Source organism: Strongylocentrotus purpuratus, unplaced genomic scaffold, assembly GCF_000002235.5.
Source record: "Strongylocentrotus purpuratus isolate Spur 01 unplaced genomic scaffold, Spur_5.0 spur5_scaffold_12, whole genome shotgun sequence".
Classification (NCBI taxonomy): domain Eukaryota; kingdom Metazoa; phylum Echinodermata; class Echinoidea; order Camarodonta; family Strongylocentrotidae; genus Strongylocentrotus; species Strongylocentrotus purpuratus.
In genome coordinates, this window is record NW_022145597.1 from 20,299,523 (window position 1) to 20,326,539 (window position 27,017).

At 38.3% G+C, this 27,017-nt stretch overlaps 1 protein-coding gene and 1 long non-coding RNA gene across 2 annotated transcripts; one reads left to right on the forward strand and one right to left on the reverse strand.

The window, feature by feature from the left end:
• Positions 1-169: 169 nt before the first annotated feature.
• Positions 170-11,750, reverse strand: LOC755694 (DCN1-like protein 1). Its single transcript, XM_030982056.1, has 7 exons — positions 11,650-11,750; positions 11,322-11,535; positions 8,500-8,668; positions 7,719-7,849; positions 6,900-6,982; positions 4,508-4,604; positions 170-3,902 (listed from the first exon to the last, which is right to left on the reverse strand). The coding sequence occupies exons 1-7, from the start codon at positions 11,650-11,652 to the stop codon at positions 3,826-3,828; spliced, it is 774 nt and encodes a 257-aa protein (XP_030837916.1). The 5' UTR covers positions 11,653-11,750; the 3' UTR covers positions 170-3,825.
• An 8,227-nt stretch (positions 11,751-19,977) lies between these two features.
• Positions 19,978-25,710, forward strand: LOC115922689. Its single transcript, XR_004063563.1, has 3 exons — positions 19,978-20,131; positions 23,660-23,743; positions 24,616-25,710. It is a non-coding gene; the product is annotated as an uncharacterized LOC115922689 (long non-coding RNA).
• Positions 25,711-27,017: the final 1,307 nt, after the last annotated feature.

A 27,017-nucleotide genomic window follows, 5' to 3' on the forward strand; every position in this document is an offset into this window, starting at 1 on the left:
AAGAGAGAGAGAGAGAGAGAGAGAGAGAGGCATGACATTTCGGACAGTTTGACTGTTCATCATCAGGAGTGGCAAATGTGCGAGTCATAAAACAAGATTCGATTGGCCTTTTCATATACATATCAAGAGACAAGAGACTAAAAATTAAAAACAAAGACACATATGCATCTATGATATTAATGTAGAAATCATTCTTTTTTATATTTATACACACTCTATAACATTTCAATTTATATGTTCATCACCAAAATCAACATGTGTCTACAAATATATAGAATGCATACACAACCCAACATCTCTCTCTAGCTTACTATATCATCCTTCCTACTATTTCTACACTACCGATATCTAAAAGATAAAATTCTCATTTTCTAGCTTTGTTATGTTAAAATGCAGATCTCTCCTGTAATCCCTTGCACTGAGGGAATACAGAGTCTGCAGCAGTAATCGGATGATGATATAATTAACAAGCTTGGGGAATCCCCCAAACTATTTCTTACTATACATTTGTACAATACAACTAAAGACTTGTTTGATACATCTCTCCTTCTAAGCATGCGTTTGTTTTCAACCTCTAAACTGAAATTCTACATATCAAGCTGAAGAGGCGATTCTCTATTGGTTTCACGGATACACGATGTTGTCAACATAAATAACACATGTTGCTATTTCGATACAGATAATTAGCAGTCTAAAGTTTCAAGGGACCAAGTTAAATGATAAATTAATTTTTAATTAATCTTTATTTGAGTGATCTTCCACGATGAATATTAGGAAATTCTAAAGCCGTTTTCCAGTTTGAATAATAAATGATCAAAGGAAAAGAGCATGGCAGGTTCTTTGTGATGATGTAAAGAGTAATATGCTGCAAACTTCTGTATCTTATAACACTAGCTAAGTGGATACAAGTAGTACTTTTGTTTGTTGCAAGTTCATCTACACATTTAAAAAAACCTGCAGCACTTATTTTTTCTTCATTTTTATGGTGGATTACAACATCATATGAACGAGCCCTTGGTCCTAACCAATCTCGGCTCAATGATGGGTGACATACATTAGTGCCACAATAAAAGAGCGCCAATGCACATTACATTTCTTATTCTCAGAATAATGTATAAAGGAGTCACAAAAAATGTGCATGTTGTCTAAGGTGTAGGCTATGACACAGTACATTACACAAGACCAGTCTGTCATAAAAGTGAAGTCCATTCTTGGTGACTGACAACACCTGTTATTAGGTGAACACCCGAATGGTGTCGAATTCCCCATGAAAACCTACTACTATGTGTCTTGAATGCTTTTCTGGTTCTTGTCTAATGAAACAATGTCGTTTTTGGAAGCCAGACTCAAATAAACAGGATTTCTCTCAATTTGAAATGGCAATGAAGAATCACCAGACCAGCGACATGCATTGAAATTCAAAATTACTCACATTTACAAAGGAATATTGCATGAAAAATGACCTCAGTACATGTTGTATGTTTTTATGATGTCTTTAAAAAAAACATTGTTTACATGCAACAAAATGATGACCAACCAATTGTAAAACAGAATATTCACACATGAAAATGCATAATGACTGATTTAGTACTACATACATTCCAAGTTAGATGTACATGTACCAAAGCAATCCCTGTTAACAAAATAACATAAAAATGCATGACTTTTTTTAGTTCCACAGACCTCCCAAGTTAGATGTACATGTGCTAAAACAACCGCTGTTAACAGAATGCAATGAGTTGCGCAAGACAGTGTATGACCTGTAAAATGAAGAGGATATGATGAGCTTACGATGGCTGTTCATAAAGTGGAACCTTGTAGTAAAGATTAATGATGAAATAAAAGATTGTAAAAACAAGGTGACTTTGCTGGTCTTGTTTTATTGTTTTATAAGGACTTTGTTCTTACACAGTTGGACTGACGCTGTCGACTGTATATGTAGAAAAATGAAAACTGAAGTTGAAGAGTAGATCAAGTGATGAAGACCTGAAACTTTCATGTGCAAGAACTTCAAAAGTGGTTAAGAATTCTCACTATCACCGCTAAGGTATTCGGCCACAGAGGGCAGCATTGACCATAGGTATATGGAGAAAAGGCACTGCCAGGTCCCATACAAATACATTGGGTCGAAAACTGGAAAGTGCGATAGAAATGATAGTTTAGGAGCCAATGAAATATAAGCGACAGATTATGATGTTACCTACATAGTTTTTATAAAATCATCAGGGTAGTTCATGAAACCTGAACAATACTTTAGTAAAATCAGGAATTTGATGACACTGTTCTAATTGAAATCAGAAGAAACCTTGTATAATCGTATCCACCAGTATCGTATCTGTGCATGTTCTCACCTGCGTAGTGTCGAAGAAAGGTAGCCCTCTACTGTCTATCACCATATTGGCGGTAGGGTCTATTGCAAAAGTTTCATGCAGCAAAAGAATCGATTCCATAATTGCCACAACACTCTATTTTTTGCAATCCACAAGGACTTTTCTTTGTGAAAATCTTGAAAGTTTCATGTTTTAGACCAAATTGACCCCCTCCTCCATATACAAACGTTCTCTGATACCCTGAACATATTAATAATATCAATTAAATTACACCATGGAAGAACAGAAATATGATTATGAAACAAATCTTAAAAGAGAGAATTTGAAAGAAGATGAGATATGGGCAGAAAAGAGGAGAGGACAGTTGAAGATAAAAGAGTAGGGAAAATGAGAGAACAGAAGAGGGCAGAAACAAGCAAAAGGGAGAAACAGGGGATGTTCGAGAAAAGAGAGAAGAGTACAGAGGATGAAAGAAGAAAGAGATAACTCATGTAAAGATAAGAGAAACCCTACAGAGTATATGAACCAAAACACAATTTACTTTGCTATGCCGCCGACTTGGTGGACCTGCATCGTCTGGCTGCTTCTGGCATACGGGTATATTCATTTGGAAACAGATGGTGTTTCCAGAATTGCTGATATTAAACTGAACAATAACTGAAATTCTGATCCAAACAATACACCAGCATTGTCTAACAAAGAGGAGTGATTAATTCAAATTGATTGCAACTTGATAACAATTACAACTCTGTACTCAAGAGATTGAAGTTTGTACATTTGAGATTGATTGGAGGACTTGTGATCAATCCGGATCGGTCGCATCTCTTTGTATTAAAGACAGGGCCTGAGTTCATCAAAAATATTCAGCTCCGGCCATTAAATCATCAATGCAAATGCTCATCCGCACTGGAAAGATGGCTGAACTTACAAAGAATAGTACAGATACATTTGGATGCAAAAATCAGATAAATAAAAATCTTCCTTTCCTTTAAAACCACGGGCCGCAATGAAGGAACAAAATATTGAAAAACAATGACCGCGACCTTGGTGCATGCTCAACATGAAAAGGATGTTTTGTGTAGCAAGAACAGACACATCCTTAAAGTTAGTCCTTTAACAGTTAAATAGTGGCACACCAACAACTCTCCCAATACTGAATATAAACATGATTTACTCCTCTCTCTAGTCTCAACATCATGCAGCTTGCTTTCACACGAGAAAAGTTCAAACACTGTATAAAGCATGGCATACTTGCTCTCTATAATACACATATTCTGTAGAAAACCATAGAGGCTATGCAGCAACCTCACGCACAGTGTTCACGATGCCTTTCCGCGGACGACTTCACACAAATCTTTCCAGGTGTTTTCTACGTCTCTCGTCCCGTGCAAGGCGTCATCGTTCATCCTTCGGCGTGGTATTCAAGCGTGAAAGTAACTGTTGAGGAACTGATTGGCTGGCTGGCGGCAGGAAGGAGGAGAGATGTTTCATGCTGTCACACTACCGTACTTTTACAGGGTATTGACGGCTTAACATGCTCTACAAATGCATCTATTAGAACTGGCCAAGCACCTAAAAAACAAATGAAGAGAGGCAAAACAATCATAATTTTGGGGCAAAAAATGCATCAAAGATTTTAATAATAATTTCAAGATTAAAGAATAACTCAAAGTAATGGAGGTGATAGAACACCAATGATAACTATATTTTAATAAGGCCTTCTATCCCAAACTTCAAAGAGTTGATTGGATTAATTAATCTATTTCTCAATTCTGCATTTCAACAGTTATTTACATGTGCATGTAAATCATGTGGTCTTGAAATAAGTGATCTTTCATCTGGGGGAGAGTAAAATAATTAAATTTTTCATTAACTGTATACATGACAGAAGAAGGACAAAATTTAAGCAAAACAGTATCTTAGCTACGGTATTTAAGAAATAATTTTGATATCTTGTTATAACATTTTGTCCTTACTTTGTTCTGTTCAATTGGAAAGACTATTTAAGAAGTAGATATATGTATTCTTCTTTCACACAAAGGAAAAACAGCCCGCTTGCAACAAAAGGGTAGGGCCCTTCTTCTTCCCGATTATTAAATCATTCATAAATTAGTGGACTTAAAATGTTTCATGTTTCATATATTGTCCTTTTTACCCCAAAATTGCCTGAAACTTACCTTCTTCATCGTAGTTGCTCATGTCATCAGCAATCATGTTACTGAAATCAAGCAGGAGGTTCCACGTATCCCTTGGTATTGACTTTTTGTGATGCTCCTAATAAAAATTAAAAAAATATTTCAAAAATTAGGAAACTGCTCGCAACATGCCTGGTGTTTTCTTACTCAAAATTCTAAAATTGCACATCTCTATATTCTATATTTTGGTGTAGAATTATAAATTAAATTTGTTGTTGCAACATGACAATAGCCATTAGAGGGATGGACAATTGCCATTAAACCAACAACAATAACGACATACATCATATGAATAGCATTGCTTTTAAATTAGAGTAAAAGATATAATTGATGCTGATGGATTATTAAGTAATATATAATTTGCATATATGGTTTTATACATATTTTCCATCTAATAACCCGATAGGGTGGACGGAACCCTCTTATTGTCATGTTTACCCTATAATAAAAGATGACCTATGTAAATGTATTTTCAAAACTCCAGAACATATGCCTCTATTGATGAAACCTCTTCATAGAGACCACTCAAGGGAGACTAGAGAAGTTGTCTTTATAATAACATACAGAGTGCTTCAGTATACATTTAAGTGGCAAACATAATTCAAGGGAAATCGTAAAGGTGGTATTTTTATATACCGGTAAGTGGGTGCCCACGCATATTTCACTGTAGCTTTTTGTTTTTGTTCAGGAAGTCTGTTTTTGATATATTGTCAATTTTGTTAGGAAATATAAATATTTTAATGAACCAAGTACTTCCCTATATCAAACCTTGAAAGATTTAGATCAGGAAATACTTAGAGACATTGCACCCTGCGTCATCTTTCCATACCAGCACATATCGCAGTGCACAAGAATGACTTCACAGAGTTTTAATTGTTAAGCTAGATAAGCTACATGTATTGTCTGTTACTTCTCTGATTAGACACTACTGATTAACCCACTGTCTCTCGGAGCCAGGTGGTCCATGTATTAAGCCTATGGGAGTTAGGGAATTCAGTAGTCAAAAGGTTAACATCTATCTATTTTGTATAGGATGGGGGAAGAGGTACTGGACCAAATTAGAAACCTATATAGAGGCGATGCAAAGAAGCCTATAATGGACAGGCGGACTTAAGTTCTATTATTAAGAAATTGGAAGACTACACACTAACTGCCTGTAAAGCAACCATAACTATGAATCTGCTAAAGTCACTGATATTGTAAGCAAAAAATAACTTGTTTAGCACTAGCTAAACTGCTACTAGGTACATACACATGTACCTGTTGTTAAAAGACTATACATACATTTTGTGATTCTATTTGCAACATTTTTAATGATTCAATACAAACTGGGCATTTTCTTGACCAAATGAAAATAGCCAAGGTTATTCCAATTCATAAAAGTCGTTCTCCAATTACCGCCCTATATCTGTTCTTCCCTCGTTTTCGAAAATTCTAGAGAGATGTGTATATAATCATATTTATTGAGAAGCATAATATTTATTTTTTGATCAATATGGCTTTAGAGCTTCACGCTCATCATCATCTGCTTTGATTCAGTTTCTCCACAATATTTATCTGGCCTTTAATAACAAGGAAATCACAGTGAGCTTATTTTTAGATTTATTTAAAGCTTTCGACTGCTTGAACCATAAAGTACCATTAAGGAAATTATCTATGTATGGTATTAGAGGTATCACATTAGACTGGCTAAAAATTATTTACAGTATCAAAAACAATTTGCAGGTTATAATTTTATCTCTTTTGAATATCAATCTACTTGGCATTGGGTATCCCCTGGCCTCCTTTCTTGCTCCTCTTTCATTTTTGTTATATATTGACAATATTCGCTATACTTCTGATAAATGAAACTTCATTTTGTTTGCTGATGATACTACTATATCAATGGCTTATAAAAAATGTGTCTTCTCTTGTTGATGAAATGAATGTTGAACTTGTTAAAGTACAAGCATGGTTTAAACTTAATAGGCTTGTTCTGAATACATCAAAGTCAAATATGATGATTTTTACCTAACAAGTAACGTAATATTGATGTTACCAGTGCAAAATATTTATGAATGATAATGAAATTAAGCAGGTGCATGTTACTTAATACCGTGTAGTGTAAGTTGATGAAAAGTTTTCAAGGAGTGAACATGTTGATGTAGTTAGCTTTAAGGTTTCGAGATGTATTGGAGTTTTAAAAAGATCACATTTTGTAGGGTTCCTTTAGGACACATTTTAATTAGAACAATGTTTCTCATTGTAACATCATTTTGATATAACAATAAAATGTAGTGTTTTTATCGACAGGTACTCTTCAATAGCTTCTTGGAGCTGCTGAAAGGTATTATCATTTCAAGGTTCAAGGTTCAAGGTTGCTAACTGTACTTACTCTGAGAAATTGCGTCCATTCATCTAAGAACTTGAATCTTCCTTGAAGTACTATATTCCAATATGCAATTGCCATTTCAAGATCTAGATAACAAATGGATAGAAAGAGAAAGGTCCAATGGCTTCTATTGGTAAATCAATAATGATAAATCAAAATCGATTTTAGCAACTGTCCACCAAAAAAAGTACATTCTAATCTCAATTGCATTAACTTCATCACATAGGTTATCTTATATGAGGTTACACTGTAATAAAACAAAACATTTATGAAATGGTGTAAGTATAAAAATGGTGCTTGATGGCCGGAATGCACTTCAAGAAATGGAGACTGCGCACTGTATTGATTGTTTGTAAATGAATCCAACTGAATCTCATAATAGGTACTTCATAAAATGATGTCACCAATCCTTTAATACTCGTCTGGTTGAGAGCAGACATTCGACCAAGGCGTAACAAGTCATGAGCGCTTTCATGAATGGTCAGTTCGTTGTCTACATCTAACTTTGAAAGTTGAGATTTTTATGAAATATGGAATGCAGGCACTGGTAATTTATAGTATGACAAAGATATTCATCACTATTTTAGAAAACAAATAATAAAGATCATCAGATCATATGTTCAGGCATCAATATATTTATCCACCCTCAGAACTTTTGAAATAGTCCCACGCCCCTTGGCTATTGCATTCTGTGTCTATAGTGTTCAAAAGAAACAGCTTGTGTGGATAATTCTTACTATTAAAGCACCCTCATTTAAATATGCCACAGTGTATGAAAAAAGAAAGTAAAATGATTATGATTTATATCTATGAAAGTCTTACCTAAACTCTTCTGGCCAGGATTCTTAGCAAAGTTAAATGTGAACTGGTAGAAATCTTTGAACTTAGACGTATCCCTGAGTTCATTATCCAACGTAGGTATTTTTAGTCTCAGCGTCTGTATTGAGTCACACCTGATGTAAAAACAAAATATAAAATATACAGTAGGCTTGCGGGTGAGAGAGAGAGAGAGAGAGGGTTGAGGAGTCCTGAAAATATAACATGTATTACAAAGTATCATTATGGAAAAATAACCATGTATTAACCTTGTATTCATGCAGTCCATTCTGGCTTTATATCAAAAAGAATAACCATAAACAGTAGGCCAAGATTTTCTCATGGTTTTCTATAGTCAAATATATAGCTAATGTTTGGGGTTTCAATTTGGCTTGTGGCAAAGGTAAGGGTTAGGTTTGTGGTATCTAGTCCAGGGGTGATGAATATTTTCTACATGTTGGAAATTAAATAATTTTAATGCTATCTTGGTTCTGCTCTGTATTTTTAATCAAAGTTAATTACAGACAGAAAAGTGGGTTTGAACGCTTATAATAAAATTAAGTAATAACAAATAACATTATTTGGACCAGCAAAATGTAAACAATCGGATTCCACAAAAAATAATTTTCAAAATTCATATAAAAAAACAGTCAAGAAGCGCATCAACTGCTCAAAGCCATGGGGGTTAAGTTACACCTTCTACACAGGCTTAATGCCGTTCTGGCTCCCTCATCAGGGAAAAACCTCTACAACCACCGAAGAAATCATAGCATTTATTGAATCTCACCCTAACTCTGTCATGCCATCAGTGAATTCTTTACGCGTGAATTCACACTGGGTGGCTGCTTTGAACTTCCATGCGATGATGAGGACAGGTCTGCTGGCAGGATCGAGGTTCAGGTCCTCGCAGAACTTAGCTACCCCCTCCGCTAGGATCTTATCATCCTCTTGTGGATCTGAAATAAATCAATACATGATTGAATGAGATAATAATGACATTAACAGGGATGAACACTTACAGGCACCCAGGACACATGGGGGCGCACACAATCTATGTCCGCACCCCCAACATCTTGAAAATTAGTATATACAGACTGTAAAAAGTTCCAATCCCGTCCTCCTTCCAAAAATGTAAGTGTGGAGCCCTGCATCAAAAAAATTAAAAATAATAACAAATACTAATAGTAATAGTCACACTAATGAGAAGGATACTACAGATGTATTACTAATGGTAATAGCTCCAATGAGGATGGCAACACCGAAAGCAACAGCAGGGTAGCCTCACTAGCATTAGCCCATTAACTACTGAATTATTTGATTCCCATACAGGAGCTACCCGGTTCCAGTACTACAGTAGGCAATGGATTAATATTGCTTTCCTTGAAGGCCATTGCTGCAATTCTCGCTACCCCAAATAGCGATTCTGCCGAGATCCGGGGAAAATCCTGAAAACGCGCATTGCATTATGGGATAGCTTTTCGACATTACAGCTTCCTGTGCAGGCGCGCGATAGCGCAAACGTAAAACGCCGTCGCCACACAACGTGTATGCACCGAATATGTCGTCTGCTCGGTCTTGTTTTTTTTTTCGCAAATATTTCAACGTTTATTTGAACATTTCATTCGTTGTTTTTTGCGTCTTTTGACAACAGTGACGATGGTTTTCTTTTGTGAGGCTGCACAGTGCTGGGCTCATGATTCCAAGCATAAGAACCCTGAAAAATGGGGGTGGATGAAGGCCGTGACTTGGGATGGGACTCTATACCGGAACTTGTAGTGACGACCCGAGAGAGTGAAAATTACCTCGTCTCGCGAATTTCGAGATTTTCGTACCTATTTAGGGTAGCGAGAATTATATTATTTACCCTGGTTTTAGTTAAACTACCCAGGGTAATAGTATATTTGTAAAGCGCTTAGAGACATTTATATTAAACGCTACTGGTATATAAAAATTAAATATTATTTTATTATTTATTAAGTGTTCAAGTATTATTTTGTGGACCTTCTTTCTCCTGGGAGCGCAATTACTTCACCCACCTGGGTAGAGAGCATCAAATCATGTTGGTGAAATGTTATGTTTAAGGAAATTAGTGCAATGGCAGGTATTTAATTCCTGCACTGAATATATATGCAAAACCATGAGCTTCATAGTCTGGTGACTTCTCATCTAGGCCATGACAAATACGTAGTTTAAACTTCTAGCAACCTTTAAGATGTACATGTAGCAGGCAAGCTTTCGTCCACTCCTTTGTGAACTTATTAAAAATGAACGATTTCTCTGCACAGTTTCTTGCAGCCTGCTGCCTAGAGGTCATTTGGGGTCAAAGACAGGTGACAAGGATGATCCAGAATCCCCATTTAGTTCAGGATTATCAACGGATTAAGCCTCCTAATCCAGAGGAATTCATTCACCTATCTTCCTTCACGAGGCTTAAGATTCAAGTCAGTGATATGAGCTGACTCGTCTCCACATTATGTTCAGTGTTAAGGGCGTGTTGTATACACTACTCAAGTTGGGTTATCCAATCTGAGGGCTCTCTTTTCTGTTTCCTGGTATAGGTTTGCAGGGCTCAAATTTTATGCTAAAACAAGGGTGACTGATGCTCCTATAGAATTTAGAATGACACTTCCATTTCAAACAATACACCAGTTTACAGTTGTGTGCGCCATTTTAAACAAAGCCAATGACCAAGAGGTCATGTATTTATGTGTAAATTAGGATTGCGCCCATGCAAATTTTGATAATATCACTGCCCTACGCGCTGCCGTTGTGCGCGCACATCATCATTTGCATGGGCGCAATCTTAATTTACGCATAAATACCACTGGTCAAAGGTTATTGGCCCCGCTTCCGGGGCCAATGACCCGAGGTCAACTGTCTGCGCATGCGCACTGATACAACTGTAAACTGGTGTATTATTCCACCTCTTCTTTTATGAAATACAACTAACTCTGCAAAATCTGTATCTGTAGCTGTTGGGACCCCCTAAAGTAGTTTGACTAATGCAAAATTTGTAAACAGCTACAGCACATATTTTGCATAGTTAATGTCAAAAGTAAACCCAAGAGGCTGCACAATACAAGTGCATACCGACGGTTGGTTTCGAGCAGGGGCGTGCCTGCGTGAAGTTAGCGACCGTAATGATGATGATCATCATCATAACGTGAATTACTTGCATGAATTCAATGAGGATCTGAGATTACAGTCGCTAACTTCACGCATCTCGCTGTCAGTATGCACTTGTGTTGTGCAGCGGTTTGCCGTGAAAACTGTTAGAAAATACTTTAAAAATTAAAACACAAAACAGGTAGGAATCAGGATTAGGAAAGATAACGACTTTTAAATCATGACCAATATTTCAACAATTGATGAAGATTTAGTTGATTTTTGGCATGTTATATAGATCTAGTAGGATATCTCCACACCGGAGTCACAGGTCCAAAGTATGGTCACAGTTCTGAACTAGCGCTGAATATTGTTGCTCAATAACGACATGTCATAACTGGACAGTGGACAATATTCATAGTCGTGCTCGTCATGTTTGTTTGATTTTCTTATTATTTATTACATTTTTTTACAGACAATAGACAAGACAAGGTCAATAATTACCTTTATATCTTTTGTACAGTTGTTCAAGAGTCTTTTTGTCAACTGCTGCTTTGGATTCTCTATAGTATACATCTGGCTTCTGGAAATAATTATCTGAAGCTATATCAAGCCTCCAGTCGTGTTGTTGTAAACAGTAAATGGCAGTCTTCTCTCCCGTGTTTGTGAACGCAATGAACTGCCGAACTTTCTCTCTCTGCGACGACTTTAATTTATGCTGTAAAAGAGACAAATTAGAGAGATTTATCAGTTGTAATATTAAACAAGGATTCTAAAAACATGAAATACTTCATATAAATGATATAGGAATAAGGAAAGTACATCTACTTACCATTTCGGAGGTTTTAATTGACAATCAATTTGACATTACTCACGATGAGTGCCCCGCGATCACGTAGTTTCTTCTAGAGCAGTTGGTTCTTACATGCAATTCATTTTGTGCATGTTGCAATGTAGACGTATCCTGGACAATTCGTCCAGCGATGTATCGGCCGTATAACATAGGGCCCATTTCTATGTCGACCGAAACAGGGGTAGGGGGCAAAAGACTTCACAAGACAATTGATAACTTTGCGATCAATCTATCAGCTTGTAGGTGCTCTCAAATGCAGTGTTCACCCTCCCAATATCCAAAATATAATGTTTACTAATCTTTTCAAAGGAGGGGTGAAATCTTTTCCAGTCCATTTTGCAAGACAAAACTCACGATATCAATTATTTTACAGGAAAGATTTCTTGTGCTTTAAAATACAGTTTCAGCATTCAAATTCAATTTTATTCAATTCAATTTTATTTCTGTTTCCAACAACTTACATTACAAATCATATTGGAAACTAAGGGGTCCACTAAAAATCAAAGCTTGTATAATAGTAAGTAGGCTAAAAGTAAGGGATAGTATATATTTGAATTAACGAAACGCTTTCATCGCACATTACCAAGTTACATACATCTGTATAAATCCTGTCTTCAAGAAAGTAGATGGTTTTTGCCCGCGTTAATTTACAAGAAAACAATTTTGTAGTATTATATTGAATTAATGACTATCTTTGTTAGTACTATAAAAATGCTAAACTTCTACATGCAATAATCTGACTTTGTTGTGACCCTATATGGCCCCCTCTCAAAATAAAAGGAAAAATAGAAACCGGTAATAGAAATGTGAAACTGGATTTTGATGTATCTCAGAATCTCAGAATGGTGTCCAGACATCGCTTATACCTCAGTCACACCTTTGCGTATGTTGCTGCGTATTGCTGCGCTATGCGGGGTATATCAATACGCAGCCGTGCCCAGCAATACGCAGCAATTTTGAAGGTAGCAGTCACACTATTGCGTATCTAGCTCGTAGGTAGCTCGTATGATGATCGTACAAAGACTGCCTACGGTTGCCTACGGTTGCCTATGACCACGCTATAGCTCGCTGTTGCTCATAGCAGTACGATTCAATACGCAGCTTGCTCGCCATGTTGCGTATGTAGCTCGATCTTTGCTCGTTTGCTGCTCGCTAGCCGCTCGCACAAGTTGGTCTTGTTGCGTGTTCGCTCGCTTTAGCTCGTCTGTTGTTCGTACTGATGCGTGCCAGCTCGCGCTACAGCGTACCAGCTCGCTCGGGCTGCGGCATATGTATAGATACTAGTTATTTTGCGGGACTGGGCATAAACATCTTAGCTTCTGAAGATTCTACATCTACAAGAAAAATAAATCTGATGACAACAATGGCCTTGCAGCAGAGCTCTGCTTTGCAAAAGCTTAAGCTTTTTGTTCAGTTGGAGGAAGAAGAGGCGAATAAAGATTATGAGCAAGGGAAGCTGCTGCTTCAGCTGCATCAACGAAGTATCCCCGGAGTTGTTGGGTGCGGTCCTGGATCTGCCGGAGGAAGGACCAGGGACAATTTGACCAACTGATGAGGGAGCTGGAAGACGAGGACCAAGAGCCACTCACTAACTTTTTGAGAGTAACCCTAAAATGTTAGAGCAGAGACTACATGAAAGACTGGAGAAGCAGGACACCTTCTTCAGGCAAGCTTTCGGCATTCTTGCCAACCGATTTCAGTGCCTGCTGACCCCTCTCCGACAAACCCCTTCAACCGTCAGGACCATATGGTACAGGCATGTGTATGCCTGCACAACTTGATGAGAACCCACTACCCTTGCATCCAGAATTCAGCCATGGACGGGGAGGACGCCGTGTATGCCCGGTTCATGGCGAGGAGAACAGACCCTATAGTCAGTCTTAGGCAGCCGGCTACAGGTCGCTCGGCTACTCAGGCAGGTCATGACAGGTCCAAAGGAATTATATAAATGCCTACTACAACAGCCCTCCCAGGACCAAAATCCAGTTGAAACCAATTGGAGCAAAACCAATTGAAACCAGTTGCCAACTGGTTTCAATAGGGAAATTGGAACAACTGGTTCCAATTGAAACCAGTTGCTAACTGGTTCCAATTGAAACCAGTTGAAACCAATTGCCAACTGGTTCCAATTGAAACCAGTTGAGACCAATTGCCAACTGGTTCCAGTTGCCTTATTGGTTTCAACTGGAACCAGTTGTTCCAATTTCCCTATTGAAACCAGTTGGCTTCAATTGGTTTCAACTGGTTTCAATTGGTTTCAATTGGATCCAATTGAAACTTACAGTTGGCATAAACTTAATTAGTTATAAGTTAATTAGCTCTTGCACTAATTATCGCTCATGTCAACACAGAAGTATTGTTATATGTGTCTACATTAAGTACAATGTAAAGGGCATTATAATATGCAGATCATATAATATACATAACAAGGAAGGCATTGGTTATATATGTTTGTATTTGATGTATTTTGTACATGGTTAGTGTTTTACTAATCAACTTTTAATCTGTGTAATTAAACAAATATGTTACTAATGAACATGCTCATCATTGCTAATTATTCTTTATATTTATCTAAAACAAATGCATTACTTGCAAATAAAAATTAATCAATAAATACATTGTAAATCAACATAAATTACATAAAACATTGATCTGCACACAAGCAGATAATATGCAAATTAACTGGTTTCAATTGGATCCAGTTGGGTAACTGGAAATATTTTCCAATTGGAACCAGTTGGGTAACTGGAAATGACTTCTAACTGGAACCAATTGGGTAACTGGAAATGAATTCTAACTGGAACCAGTTGGGTAACTGGAAATGAGTTCTAACTGGAAATGAATTCTAACTGGAACCAGTTGGGTAACTGAAAATGAATGCTATAACTGGAACCAGTTGGGTAACTGTAAATGAATTCTAACTGGAACCAATTGGGTAACTGGAAATGAATTCTAACTGGAACCAGTTGGGAAACTGGAAATGAATTCTAACTGGAACCAGTTGGGTAACTGGAAATGAGTTCTAACTGGAAATGAATTCTAACTGGAACCAATTGGGTAACTGGACATGAATTCTAACTGGAACCAGTTGGGTAACTGGAAATGAATTCTAACTGGAACCAGTTGGGTAACTGGAAATGAATTATAACTGGAACCAATTGGGTAACTGGAAATGAATTTTAACTGGAACCAGTTGGGTAACTGGAAATGAATTCTAACTGGAACCAGTTGGGTAACTGGAAATGACTTCTAACTGGAAATTAATGTTAACTGGAACCAGTTGGGTAACTGGAAATGAATTCTAACTGGAACCAATTGAGTGACAGGAAAATCATCTTATTGTTTCCAGTTGAACTTCTAACTGGAACCAGTTGGGTAACTGGAAATGACTTCTAACTGGAACCAATTGAGTAACTGGAAAAATTATCTTACTGGTTCCAGTTGCACTTCTTATTGGTTTGAACTGGAAATGAGTACCCATTTCCAGTTCGGCAATTGGTTTCAACTGGAAATTTTCTATTCCAATTGAAACCAATTGAAACCAATTGAAACCAATTGAAACCAGTTGAAACCAATTGAAACCAGTTGGAGATTTCAACTGGTTTCAATTGGATTTTGGTCCTGGGCTGCTAGTTCTGTTCCCTGGCAGGAGTCAAAGATTTAAATGTTGGAGTCATGCAGGCCAGATGCTCTGGATATCACCAGCCCAAACCCTCGGCATTGACGACATTACCTGACCTTCAGCAACCGTTTCCTCACAGTTTAATTTGTCAGTTATCACAGTTCTCGCGAAGAATAAAATCTCAGTTAAAACATTATTCCTAAGAGTTCAACAAAAAGACTGTTGCAATGACTGGACCAATGACTGGCTTTCTGCATCTTCTTGTGTATCTTCTTCAAATGTTGACTGCGGTATGATTCCAACCCGTGAGGCGCCCCGCCCCGATATGCAGCGCATAGGCAACTAATCGCAGTGATAGCGAGCTAAAGCGAGCGGCAACCAGCGACTTCGAGCTAAAGCGAGCGGCGTACGAGCTAGACACGCAGCGCAGCGAGCGGCAATCGCAAGGGTTCTTGCTGCTGCGAGCGGTGTGCGAGCAACAGCGCAACAATACGCGCAAGCATGCGTACGACAACGAGCTAAAGCGAGGTAAATCGTGCCGGAAACGTAGCTATAGGCAGTGACACGTGCTCCGAAAAAAGAGGTGCGTTTCATTGCGTATACCTGCGCTAAGCCACTCGCTGTCGCTCGCATTCACTGGTTGCCACTCGTATCCGATCGTATGTGATTTGACCTTGCGTTTGCTTGCGATAGTTTAGAAAAATTTAAAACAAGCGAGCGAGCAACGCAGGCATTTGCGCTAGTCTGCGTATTGAGTACGTAGGGAGCACGTTTTATTGCGCTTTATTGGGAATGACTGCCTTTGCCTGCGTTCGGGTAATACGCAGCAATACGCAAGCCAAATACGCAAAGGTGTGACTGAGGCATTAGAAGCACTAACGTCTTGAGGTCTTTACGATATCATAAAATAGCAGAGAAGTGCAGAGGACAGAGGACATATTTTTTTTTGTTTTTTGTCCCGAAATTAGAAAAATTGACCGATCGACATTCCGTTCCGTTGGGGGGGGGGGGGGGTGGTTAGCTCTTTAAGGTCATCCATTTGGGATTTTTTTTAAAATCATAACTCAAAGGGGGAGGGGGGTTCCCAAAAACATACACATAACAAAAACTGAGGGGGAGGGGTTAACCCCAACCACCCCCCCCCCCCCCCCCCTGCGTACGCGCCTGCTCGAAACCAACTTTATTTTGATAAAAAATTGCTATAGGTCCACCTTAAACTATATGAGAAAAAATAACAATTTAAAATGACACAAAAATTGTAAATATTAATTGGCGTATATATACGTAATATTGTGCCCCTCACCGCCCATATTTATCTATACTTAACTGTACAAGCGAGGAAGCAATAGGCCTGTTTACTAATGTATTCACGGACCTTTAAATTTGCACACGGTTGTAAGCTCTGGCAAACAAACCGAGCGCAGTGTCGACTGCTACGGCCCTGCTACACACACTTTGTATACGGCGATGTGGGGAATGCGAGGAAAAAAAGGCTGATCATCGTCCTAATAAACTTCGTTTAAAACTGTTTGTTTTCCAACCTTAGGGTATATAATTAAAATAAATATAGTTTTTCTCAGTTGTACATGACAAATCTTCGATTTTATTTTCCGAAATCCGACGAAATATCGCAAAAATGGGAGGTAAGCATTGCTGTTACGGCACGTGTAACAGCGATTCACGGTACGCAGACAGACCCCATATGAATGGTGTGTTTTTCATCCCGTTCCCCAAACCAAAGACGAACCTGGAGAAGTGTAAAATATGGATTAAGAATAGACGATAGTCCTCAAACGATTTATATGCTTTGAGTTTCTTTCTGTCGTAGTCAGTTCTATTTACTATCAGGTAGTTGAAAATGTCGTATAATCCGAAATCTGGTATACTTTCAAAGTTCTCGGTGTAGCCGGTGATTTTCATTGGGTCGTCGAACGAGCACCCCGCACGCTCCAACTTCTCCCGCAGCGACCGTGCGGAGTCGAAGCTCGCAAGGTCCGGGTCTTGGGGCAAAGCGATATCGGCCACAGCAGTCGCAAGTTGAACTAGTTTCTGTTTGTTGTACCCTGATGTCGTAACTCCTCTCTTTCTTAAATAATCGGTGAGCTCCTTCACTGTCCACTGCGAAAACGGCTTGCTGGAACTACAACTCGATGTCGAAGGCGATGCCATTGTAGAAATTAGGGTGAAAAAACGTCGCGGTCGCTAGCAATGGCTTTGTATGTGTATAGCGTAGCGGGCATGGAAAAACAATGTGGCGACCGTGCCGCACCACGCAAAGCTTGCCCTACGTAGTAACAATCGCTAGGGTGCGAGGGATTATGACGTCACTCGCATATCATTAGTAAACAGGCCTATTAGCAAACGAGCGGCAGATTTTGGCATTTGTATTTTCTCAAACTCACAATTTCTTGTGCATCTACCTATCTGATGCTGGGTAGGAAAATTTGCAAGGGGGTACTGCAAAAATAGGCGGAGGGGAGAGGGGAGGACATTTTGACTTAATAAACATTTTTATTTGTTATTCTATTTTATTAAAAAGAGTATTTACATTATATTCTAGGTTCTGGAAAGAAATTTACTTTGTTCAAAGCACGTATGTTCTGTCTCATGATAATAATATTTCTGAATATATTCTAATTTGTTTGTGTATTTGAACCCGCTCAAGAAAAGCTCAATTCGAATATTACAAAACCCATATTCTTTCAAGAATGTGGATCCCCCTAATTGATGGCAGTGCTCTCTCTCTCTCTCTCTCTCTCTCTCTTTCTCTCTCTCTCTCTCTCTCTCTGCCCCCTAATGTCACCTTTTAAATTGTTTAGATGGAGATCCAATTTCAGATCTATATACGCCTAAGATGAAGGTCTAGGATGCATAGTGATAAAGGAATGCAAAGTTTATTTCTAACATTGCTATTCGGAAATATCAATAAATGATATAAGAAGAACAGGGGAAATGAAAACTGTGCTAATTGGGGGGGGGGGGGGGCTTTGTGATAATATTGAGAAGAGATGGATAATATTAAGAAGAGATGGGCAAAAGGAATGTCCCCCTTCCCTTGCCAAAAATACATTTTCTTCCTGGATTATAAGGATAAAAATTGCAGACTCGATGATCTATGGACGAGATTGTCTAACACCTCAATCCTGGCAATATCCTGAAACTGAAATACAGTCAACACTTATGCAAACTTTGTGTTGCCAATTTAAACATTTAGGAAAGATTACAGAAAAATTTAATTTTAACGTGAGGGATCTACAATTCGAATGATGCTCCAAAATTTCGGTTAATTAGCATGTATGTCTCTGTCTATCTTTCTCTCTCTCTCTCTCTCTCTCTCTCTCTCTCTGTGTCTCTCTCTCTCTCTCTCTCTCTCTACCTCTCTCTCAAGTCTGTAAATAGTGAGCACTTTGAATTTTTGTTTTGGCCCTCGGAAATTTGAAAAATCGCTTCCCCCCCCCCCCCCCCCTTGAGCGCAAGGGGAGGGGGCCCATCTCCAAAAAAGGGTAAAAAAATGATGTGTTTTTACACCTTTTCCCCCCTGGATCCGCCACTGCACATATATAAATATTATATATATTGCATACAATATTTTCGAAACACTTTTTGAATCTTATGTTAAAAAAAACACAACCTCCTCCCTCCACAAATCGCAGTAACAATGGAAGAATCCTGGATCGATGAACAGGCTTAGACCTACAACATCGTGTATTAAAGTAAGTAAGTAAGTAAAATAGTAACCGTAGAAATGAAGACCGTTTTGTTAACCATATAGAGCCTATAGCTCCATATCAAATTGAGCCAAGCCAAGGCTCAATATTAAGTAGCTTCAAACGATAATGAGTTGTGGGTCAAGTGGTAGCATTACCATATCTTTTTATTTCAAGCCGGAGGGGCCGGGGGGGGGGGAGATGTAGTAGTTTTTAAGTTTTTAAGTCAACGTATATGGCACAAGGCCGGGGCAAAGAACAAGGACAACTATATATCTGCCTAAATGCAAAACCACACAAGGTCAATTCTCAATATCATTTATGGGCGTGAAAATATGGAATATACTCATACGATTTAGGAACACGATCTAAAAATGCTTTTCGGAAGGGTTAACGAAACATCTAAATACTTTGAGTTAAACAAAAGTTAAGACTTCTTAAAATGGCAAAAAGAAATCTCAGATTAGAGAATTTCTAAAAAGATCACTAGATAATGATATATTTCTTATATTACTGTATGTTTGGTTTTGATACGGAAGTCGACACACATTAGTAAGGAATATTTCTAAATGACTATTCTATTTCTTTGTTTACTTATATAGTTTATGTACATGTATATAATGTAGTATAGTAAACAAAACAAAATAGTTTTAAAATTCTTGCCAAAGACAGGGAACCAGACTCGACTATAGCACTTGTGCTAACTTCTGGTACCCCTTTAACAACAAAAGTGTACACATAATATTTTATTCCATTTGTACGACATACTTTGTAAAACAATATTTATATTATTCATGCGTAATGTTATCGATCTTGTGTATTCTTATATTTTATGTAATCATGCTTGATACATTATGTTTTACTTGTTATTAATTTTGTTGTTAATAAACTCAAACTCAAACTCAAACTCAAACTCGACTCAAACGTAGAAATCTATATGTGATCTGTTCGATCCGCAGATATCGAGCTCAAATTAAGCTGCTAACTTCAGCTAAGAGTATTTGCCATATTTTCGGGAGATTTAGGCAAGATGTGGTGGGAAATAATCCCCGGTTTGGCCATTATTTGTGGATGTGTAACTGCTGTAGGTGGTCTTACTATAACTGTACAGAAATTGCAGCATGGCGGAAAGGTAAAGTAATATGTTAAGGTCGGAAAATGTGATATTTGATGAATGTGAAAAAGAGTTCAATGGCTTGCCTTGTTTGTGAATGACATGACACACGATCCTACTGTAGCCAGTCTGTGAAGCCGCGTAGCCGGGGTGACTGGCATGGCTGCAGAGCAGAGCCACCGTCACTTCCAGTCCACTGCAATCTTCTTCTTCTTCTTCAAGATAATCTGCCTCCTTCAATACTGAAGATTCTTGCAGATGCCGTATACTCTAGTGTAGTTGCGTATCCATTTTTTAGCAGTTTAATATCCATTCTAAATAAGAGAATTTTAACCCAGTTGTTTACTCATTTAAATCATAATCATATAGAGTAGTGGCTCCGGTCTGCGGCCGATCGGCGGGAACTGCCGATTCTATTTTTATTGGAATACTCACAGAATACTTCAATACCCTCAATAAAGAGTCCATATACTTACTTATTAAATAGAAGTCACAAATAACCTAACTGACCCACAGCGTGGTCAGCATTGACCACGTTTCGAAATGCTTCGTGTTCCCCGGTTTGCGGGCACGCATTACCGGTTTGCGGCACGCGTACGTCACAAAGCTTTATGCGCTACGTCACGATGAAAGCATGTACCAAATTACTACGGGTAACCCAAATTCTCATGTTTATCTGTTGCTACGGTAAATTTGTCAAGTTTTAAACAATTTCACCTTTTCCTCGAATGGATCATCCCATCCGGGGGTAAGTACTACTAGAAACTATCGGGTCATAGCGGGTACACACATCAGCACACATACCATCATACACGATCCCGCATGTTATGTGTGTATTAAACCAGAAAAAACACGTAATTACGTGCCGGTTTGCGGCCACCCCATGCAACTGGCCATGCGGTGGCACAATCAAAATATCTGCGATAGGAGACAGACCACAGCCATCATACTTCCACAAAAACATCAAATTTCACCTCCAATCGGACAAATATCGGACAAATAGAGCTACAATATTGATCTAGTCATGCCTCGATCTCTTAACTAAAAAGTTAGCACCTGCTGGAATTTTCATCGGCGACTGGTGCCGTAGATTTCCGACATCGCTGACGGATACTCCGTACCGACAGGAGCACCTGCTACGGACGTTTTCGGCAAAGCAGAACTTACCGTGGAATCCATGGTAGCTTTCAATGATTATTATCGAGTCATATTCATTTTATTTTTAAAACAAATACCCCTGGCCGCAAACCGGGCGATGCCGCAAACCGGAGACTCTACTCTAGAGTAAAGGAGCCCGTAATCGGCCAGCTCCCGTTTTCGGCCGATTGGTTGGATGCAAGGTAAAATCACTCTAAAATACATCGCATAATAGCATAAGGCCATGTAAAATTGATTTCATGTTGATCGTCCCCGCCCGCTTCCTTTTTGGGGCCGCCTCCTATTTTTTGTCATTTGTTATTTTTTTTTTTTTTTTTTTTTGAATTTTTTTTTGGATTTTTTTGTTATTTTTTTTTTTTTTTGAAAGAAAAAAAACATGAAAAACACTGCTAAAATGGCTCTATTTCTGATTTAAAAAAAAAAATTTGTCGGCGGCCATCTTGAAAAAAAATAGCCTCGACTGTCAGGGAAAATGTACCGAGCGGCCATTTTGAGCGGCCATTTTGAAATATCAAATATCAAATAACATGGTACACCCTCCTCCTCTTTTTCAAAAAATCTGGACGATCAACATGTAATCAATTTTACATGGCCTAACACATATCCCACTCATACCATACCATGCCAGTGTCACTGAAGAACCACATTTGCAATGAAAAATATATCCTAAAATATCACATTTTAGCGATGTAATCGGCGGTCCCGCTACCCAAATCTGAAAAATCGAGTATCTTACGCGTGTATGTAAGAAATATGGGTACCATAAAATCCGCTTTATTTCAAGTATTTTTCAGATTTAGAGCCCGATTTTGTGTTAGTCGCAAGCTCAAAAGTATCTCATCGCATGTATTAAATCAATGCAGCCGGACCCTGCCACGCACACACGATATGTCTGTCTAATTCAGATTCAAACTTCCGATCACCGCTGTGCCTGTCTTCGGCCAAGCGAGCACCAGGGAGCTCCGGCGTGGGATATCTGCTCCGCCCGCTTGTGCTGTACATCAGCGCGGAAACGCACGGCGCGCGCGAGCGCTTCCTATTGACTTTGTACATGCGGCCGTAAACTGAAACGCTCGGCCGATAACCGGCTCCAAAACAGTGAAAATTGAAATGAATATTGTCATGGCAATTCGTGATTTTTTTCTGGGATTCTTTTTTTGTTTAAATAATAATAATATTTGCTTCATGATTTGAACAAAAAATGATAATAAATAGGAAGTAAAGGGTCCTAAAAAAAGGATTTTGTCTTAAGTGGCCGAAAACGGGCTCCTTTACTCTAGACTAAAAAGATTTTCCACCTGAATTTGGATCACATCCAACATCGGGAAGCCTAGATCTACGTTTAGGGCTTCGATTTCGACGTCGTTGCTCAGTACCGTCTCTACACTGTAGTCCTGCACCTCAAACTGAAGCTATTATATCAGTCCAAAATTATGCAAACTTCTCGTATGGTTTATGGTATCGTGGATGCTCGTAATACATAAACCATTCGAGAAGTCTGCATATTTTTGGACTGATAGCTTCAGTTTGAAGTGCGGAGCTATAGCGTAGAGACGGTACTGAGCGACTACGTCGACATCCAAGCCCTAAACGGAGGCTTCCTGATGTCGGATGTGATCCAAATTCAGGTGGAAATTGCGATAGACCCTAGTCTATATGATTATGATTAAAATGAGTAAAAAATTGGGCTAAAACTCCTTTGCTAATGATGGATATTAAGCTGCTAACAAAATGGATACGGAACTACACTAGCGCCCGGCCTGATTGGGGTGTGCAGGTGGACCATTACACCGAGGTTTCCCCCTACTCGTATACGAAAAGTGCAATGGGTTCTTAACGTGACTCTCCTGTACACGGGGCCTCCATTTAACGTCCTATCCGAGGGACGGAGTGTTTTCCACTTGACATAACCTCCTGCGTCTATGAACAAGGGAAGGGGCACGTTAGCACACAACGCAGACTTCAGTCATCCGCCTCGGTGGGAGTCGAACCCGGGATCTTTGGTTCGACAGGCAGACGCTTTACCGACTGAGCCAACTCGCCTCCTCAATCAACCGACTGGGTTTAAAAATGTGGCAATCATTAATCAAGACCATGTGATGTACAAAATGGACTCGATCATTGAATTCTGATAGGTGAAAACAGAATCTAGACTAATGTAGACAGCGAAATGTGCAAATTATGTCATCAAAACTCAAAAGCAATTTTTAGCCACCACTTTCACTTTAACTTTCAGTTTCAGTTTTAACTTTGTTTGGCCCTTAATCATGAATCATGCTTCATGGTCATCGATTTTGCAGTTTCAAATTTCAAGATCCTAAAGAAAGAGTCTAGAATCTATTTCGAAGTAGAGTAAACTCACTCCTTATTAATTTGTTTTTATAACAGGCAAGGAGAACAGCCTACACACGATTCGACTACACAATGATCATGAGAGATAAGAAAATTGCAGGCAAATACTGGAAAGCAAAGGTAAATATGTAATGCCCTCTGGACTTTCTTAACCCTAAAAAGGCTGGGGGGGCATAAATGGCCCGCCCCCCCCCCCCTGTCGATTTTTTTTTTTGCCGCTGCATCAAAACCCCTGAACCTTTGGCGCTGAAATTTCATTAGTGTTTTCCCTCATGTCTCCTGCACATTTTGATACCAAATTTGTTATGGGGATGGGGGGACCTATGGTTAAGGTGTTGGGTGACAAAATATCATCACATGTCTATCAAAATATGTAATTCTCACAAATGTTTGTGTGTAAGTATATTTCCCCCAAAAAATTGAAATTATCATAAAAATATTAATAAAAAAAATAAATAAACATAAAATAAAATAAACATTACCATCTTATTCAATATCCTTCAATCTATCACCATGTGCTAATTTTCACATTAATTGGACCTTCCTAGAACGAGATCTTAGGGGTGGGGCCAATCCGGGCCATAATGCTCCCCCCCCCCCCCCCCCCCCCCCCCCCCCCCCCCCCCCCCGGGTCGTATTAAGACCTCAAATAGCCCGGCCTTTTTAGGGTTAAAGGTCAAAATTTACAAGGACAAATACATGAGTTATAATAACGGAATAATTTTAACATCATCTTTGCTGTTTATCTCCAGTGTTTAATATTAAGTATAATATAATTTTAGTTAAACACAGATTTTCTGTAGGCTCCAAGCCAGTGTAAAAAATGTATTTTCTGTTCATAGGATTTAGTGTTGTATGACATAAGTAAGCGCGATTATCTGACACTGATCATCTGTCTTCCTCTCGCTCCTTTCTCTGACTCTGTCTTCTCTCCTGCTTCTCTCTCTCTCTATCTCTCCCTCTTTCTCTATCTATCTCTTTCTATCTCACAGGGACTCGAGTCATTAGCCGGTGTGAATGTAAAGTAGACACCTCCAGTATGCTGTTTGCAATTCCTCTCCTTCATCTACAATGCTTTGCCAGGAGACCTGCCCAACAGAACATTAAAATATCTACCAGATCTGAGACATCCTTTTATGCAGTGGATTGACAATTCAACATGCCTATGGGAAATGATGGTTCATCATCATGGAGTCACTTTATCTGACATAAATCATTTTACTTCCTTCATTGATATTTTGTGAGCTTATGGAGCTATGTAATATGCCCAGTTGTCCATCCTTAATTAACATCAGGTACTTTCAAAAGAACAATTTGAAGAAAAAAACAACACATAAACATCAATAGTTTAGTCAACTTTAGTGTTGTACATATGAATGTACCTGTATTCTTAACCTGAAAGTGGGATGTTCATTGCAACCCTTTTGTTTTTGAAAATAAATTCCATTATTTCCATATATATAATTTAGTCTCTTTTATCAAGAGAAAATGGTTTAGTACAGAAATTTATCATTAAGCTTATAATTTTTGCAATTCCCATATTGATTTGTGTCATTACATGTAATTTGAGGTTAACTCAATGGAAATTCTGCCGTATAGCTGTAAAATTGTGTGAAACAGTGAGAAAAGGAATCAACCCTTAATTCTACCAAAGAATACAATCAATTTCTAAAGAGCCATATCTCGCAGATTCTGTTAATGTGGCAGGGTACTTGCATGTGCACTGTGCAAGCTGGAATCTCAGCGACTGCTGTGATTCATGTACATGTACTTTATGGCAAATACATGTTCATGTACCCTAACATTCTCTGTTTGGAACCAGAAGGGCATTTACTCTGTACAAAATAATACAAGTTAACACCCTACTGGCTCCAAACAGCTGTTATGTCATTCATGTTGTTCATGGAAGAGGATATTATTGATGTGGGTTTATACACTAGCAAGTGCATTTGTGGTGAAACATTTTCCTTGTGTAATATATGATGGATATTTGCCATATTTGATATGGACACTTTCTCTGCTTTTCTCAAGAAAAAGAGAGTGTATGATGTTGATGTGGCCAGTAAATATATAGTTATTGAAATATAGCTATTGTTTGTTTTTGTTTTCATTATTTTCACTTCTTGTGTGAATTTTACTATTAAAAGGGTGTTTTCCTTGCATCAGAGGGGAGGCAGACAGTAAAAAAAAAAGAAGGGGGGGGGGTACGTGAAGGAGTGTATAAATAGATAAGTAGACAGGAAGGTGGGATAGAGAGAGAGAGAGAGAGAGGGGGGAGGGAGAGAGAACTGGAGAAAAATAGGAGACGGAATAGTGTATTAAAAAGGACTTGAGAAACAGATGGGGGAAGAAAAAAAACACTGAAAATTGGGATTGAGCAACAAGTAGCAAAATTAGTGAGAAGTGACAAGTAGAATGGAAAGTAAGAGGAAGATGTGAGAAAGATGGCAAGGGAGTAAGAAAGGAAGAAAAAGAGAACTTGCAAGCTATGAGAGGGAATGAAGATGAAACAAAAGTGGAGCAAGTTTCAAGAGAAGTAGCAAACTTGAGAAAAACAGAGACGTGATGAAAACGAGGAAGACAGATATACATTAGGTAGCACTGTATCATTAATTTGTTCATTTTAATACATGTTGCTTACCAAACTGGAACAATCATGTATCTGTATTACTTTTATCCCATTGCAATGATCTCCCTTCTTAAAAATGCTCTTGAATTTTACTCTCTCCACTCAATTAATAGACTCCATTCCTCTATCTCTCTTCCTTTTTACTTCTACAATATCACTCCCGTCCTCCTTTCTTACAACATTCAATTTTCTCTCTCTCCATTTCGTCTTTTTTCTATTTTGCTTTCATCTGCTTTCTTGTTTCTCCTTCATATTTCTTTTGTTCTCCTCCATCTCCTTTCTCAAACTATTTAACTTTGTTCCTCCTATTTCTCCCTATTCTCTCTCTCTCTCTCTCTCACATTTCCACTTCCTCACTCCCTCTTACTCTCCCTGCAAAGGTTTCATTTTACTGCAAGAACATTTTTTTTTAACGAAACCATCTCTTTATCTTCTCTTTCCTTCTATTATTCATTTTCAAAAAATCAATTCAAAAATTGAAAATTTCTCCATCGTCTATGTAAGTGAGGCATTTGTAAATAACACTTTCTTAAACTCTATTACATGTTTGAATCATTTTAAAGGAAATTTTCTTCTGATTTCTCATGTGTACATAGAAATAAATAACTGGACAGTACAAAACTGATTATAAATGAAGACTTATCAGTCCCTGTAATACATTTATTTGATAAATAACAACATGTATGTACAGGGCTAGACAGAAAACTGAATTTTTGACCGTTTACTCGAGCTCCTCCAGACTCTGATCGGTTTTCTTTCAAGCCC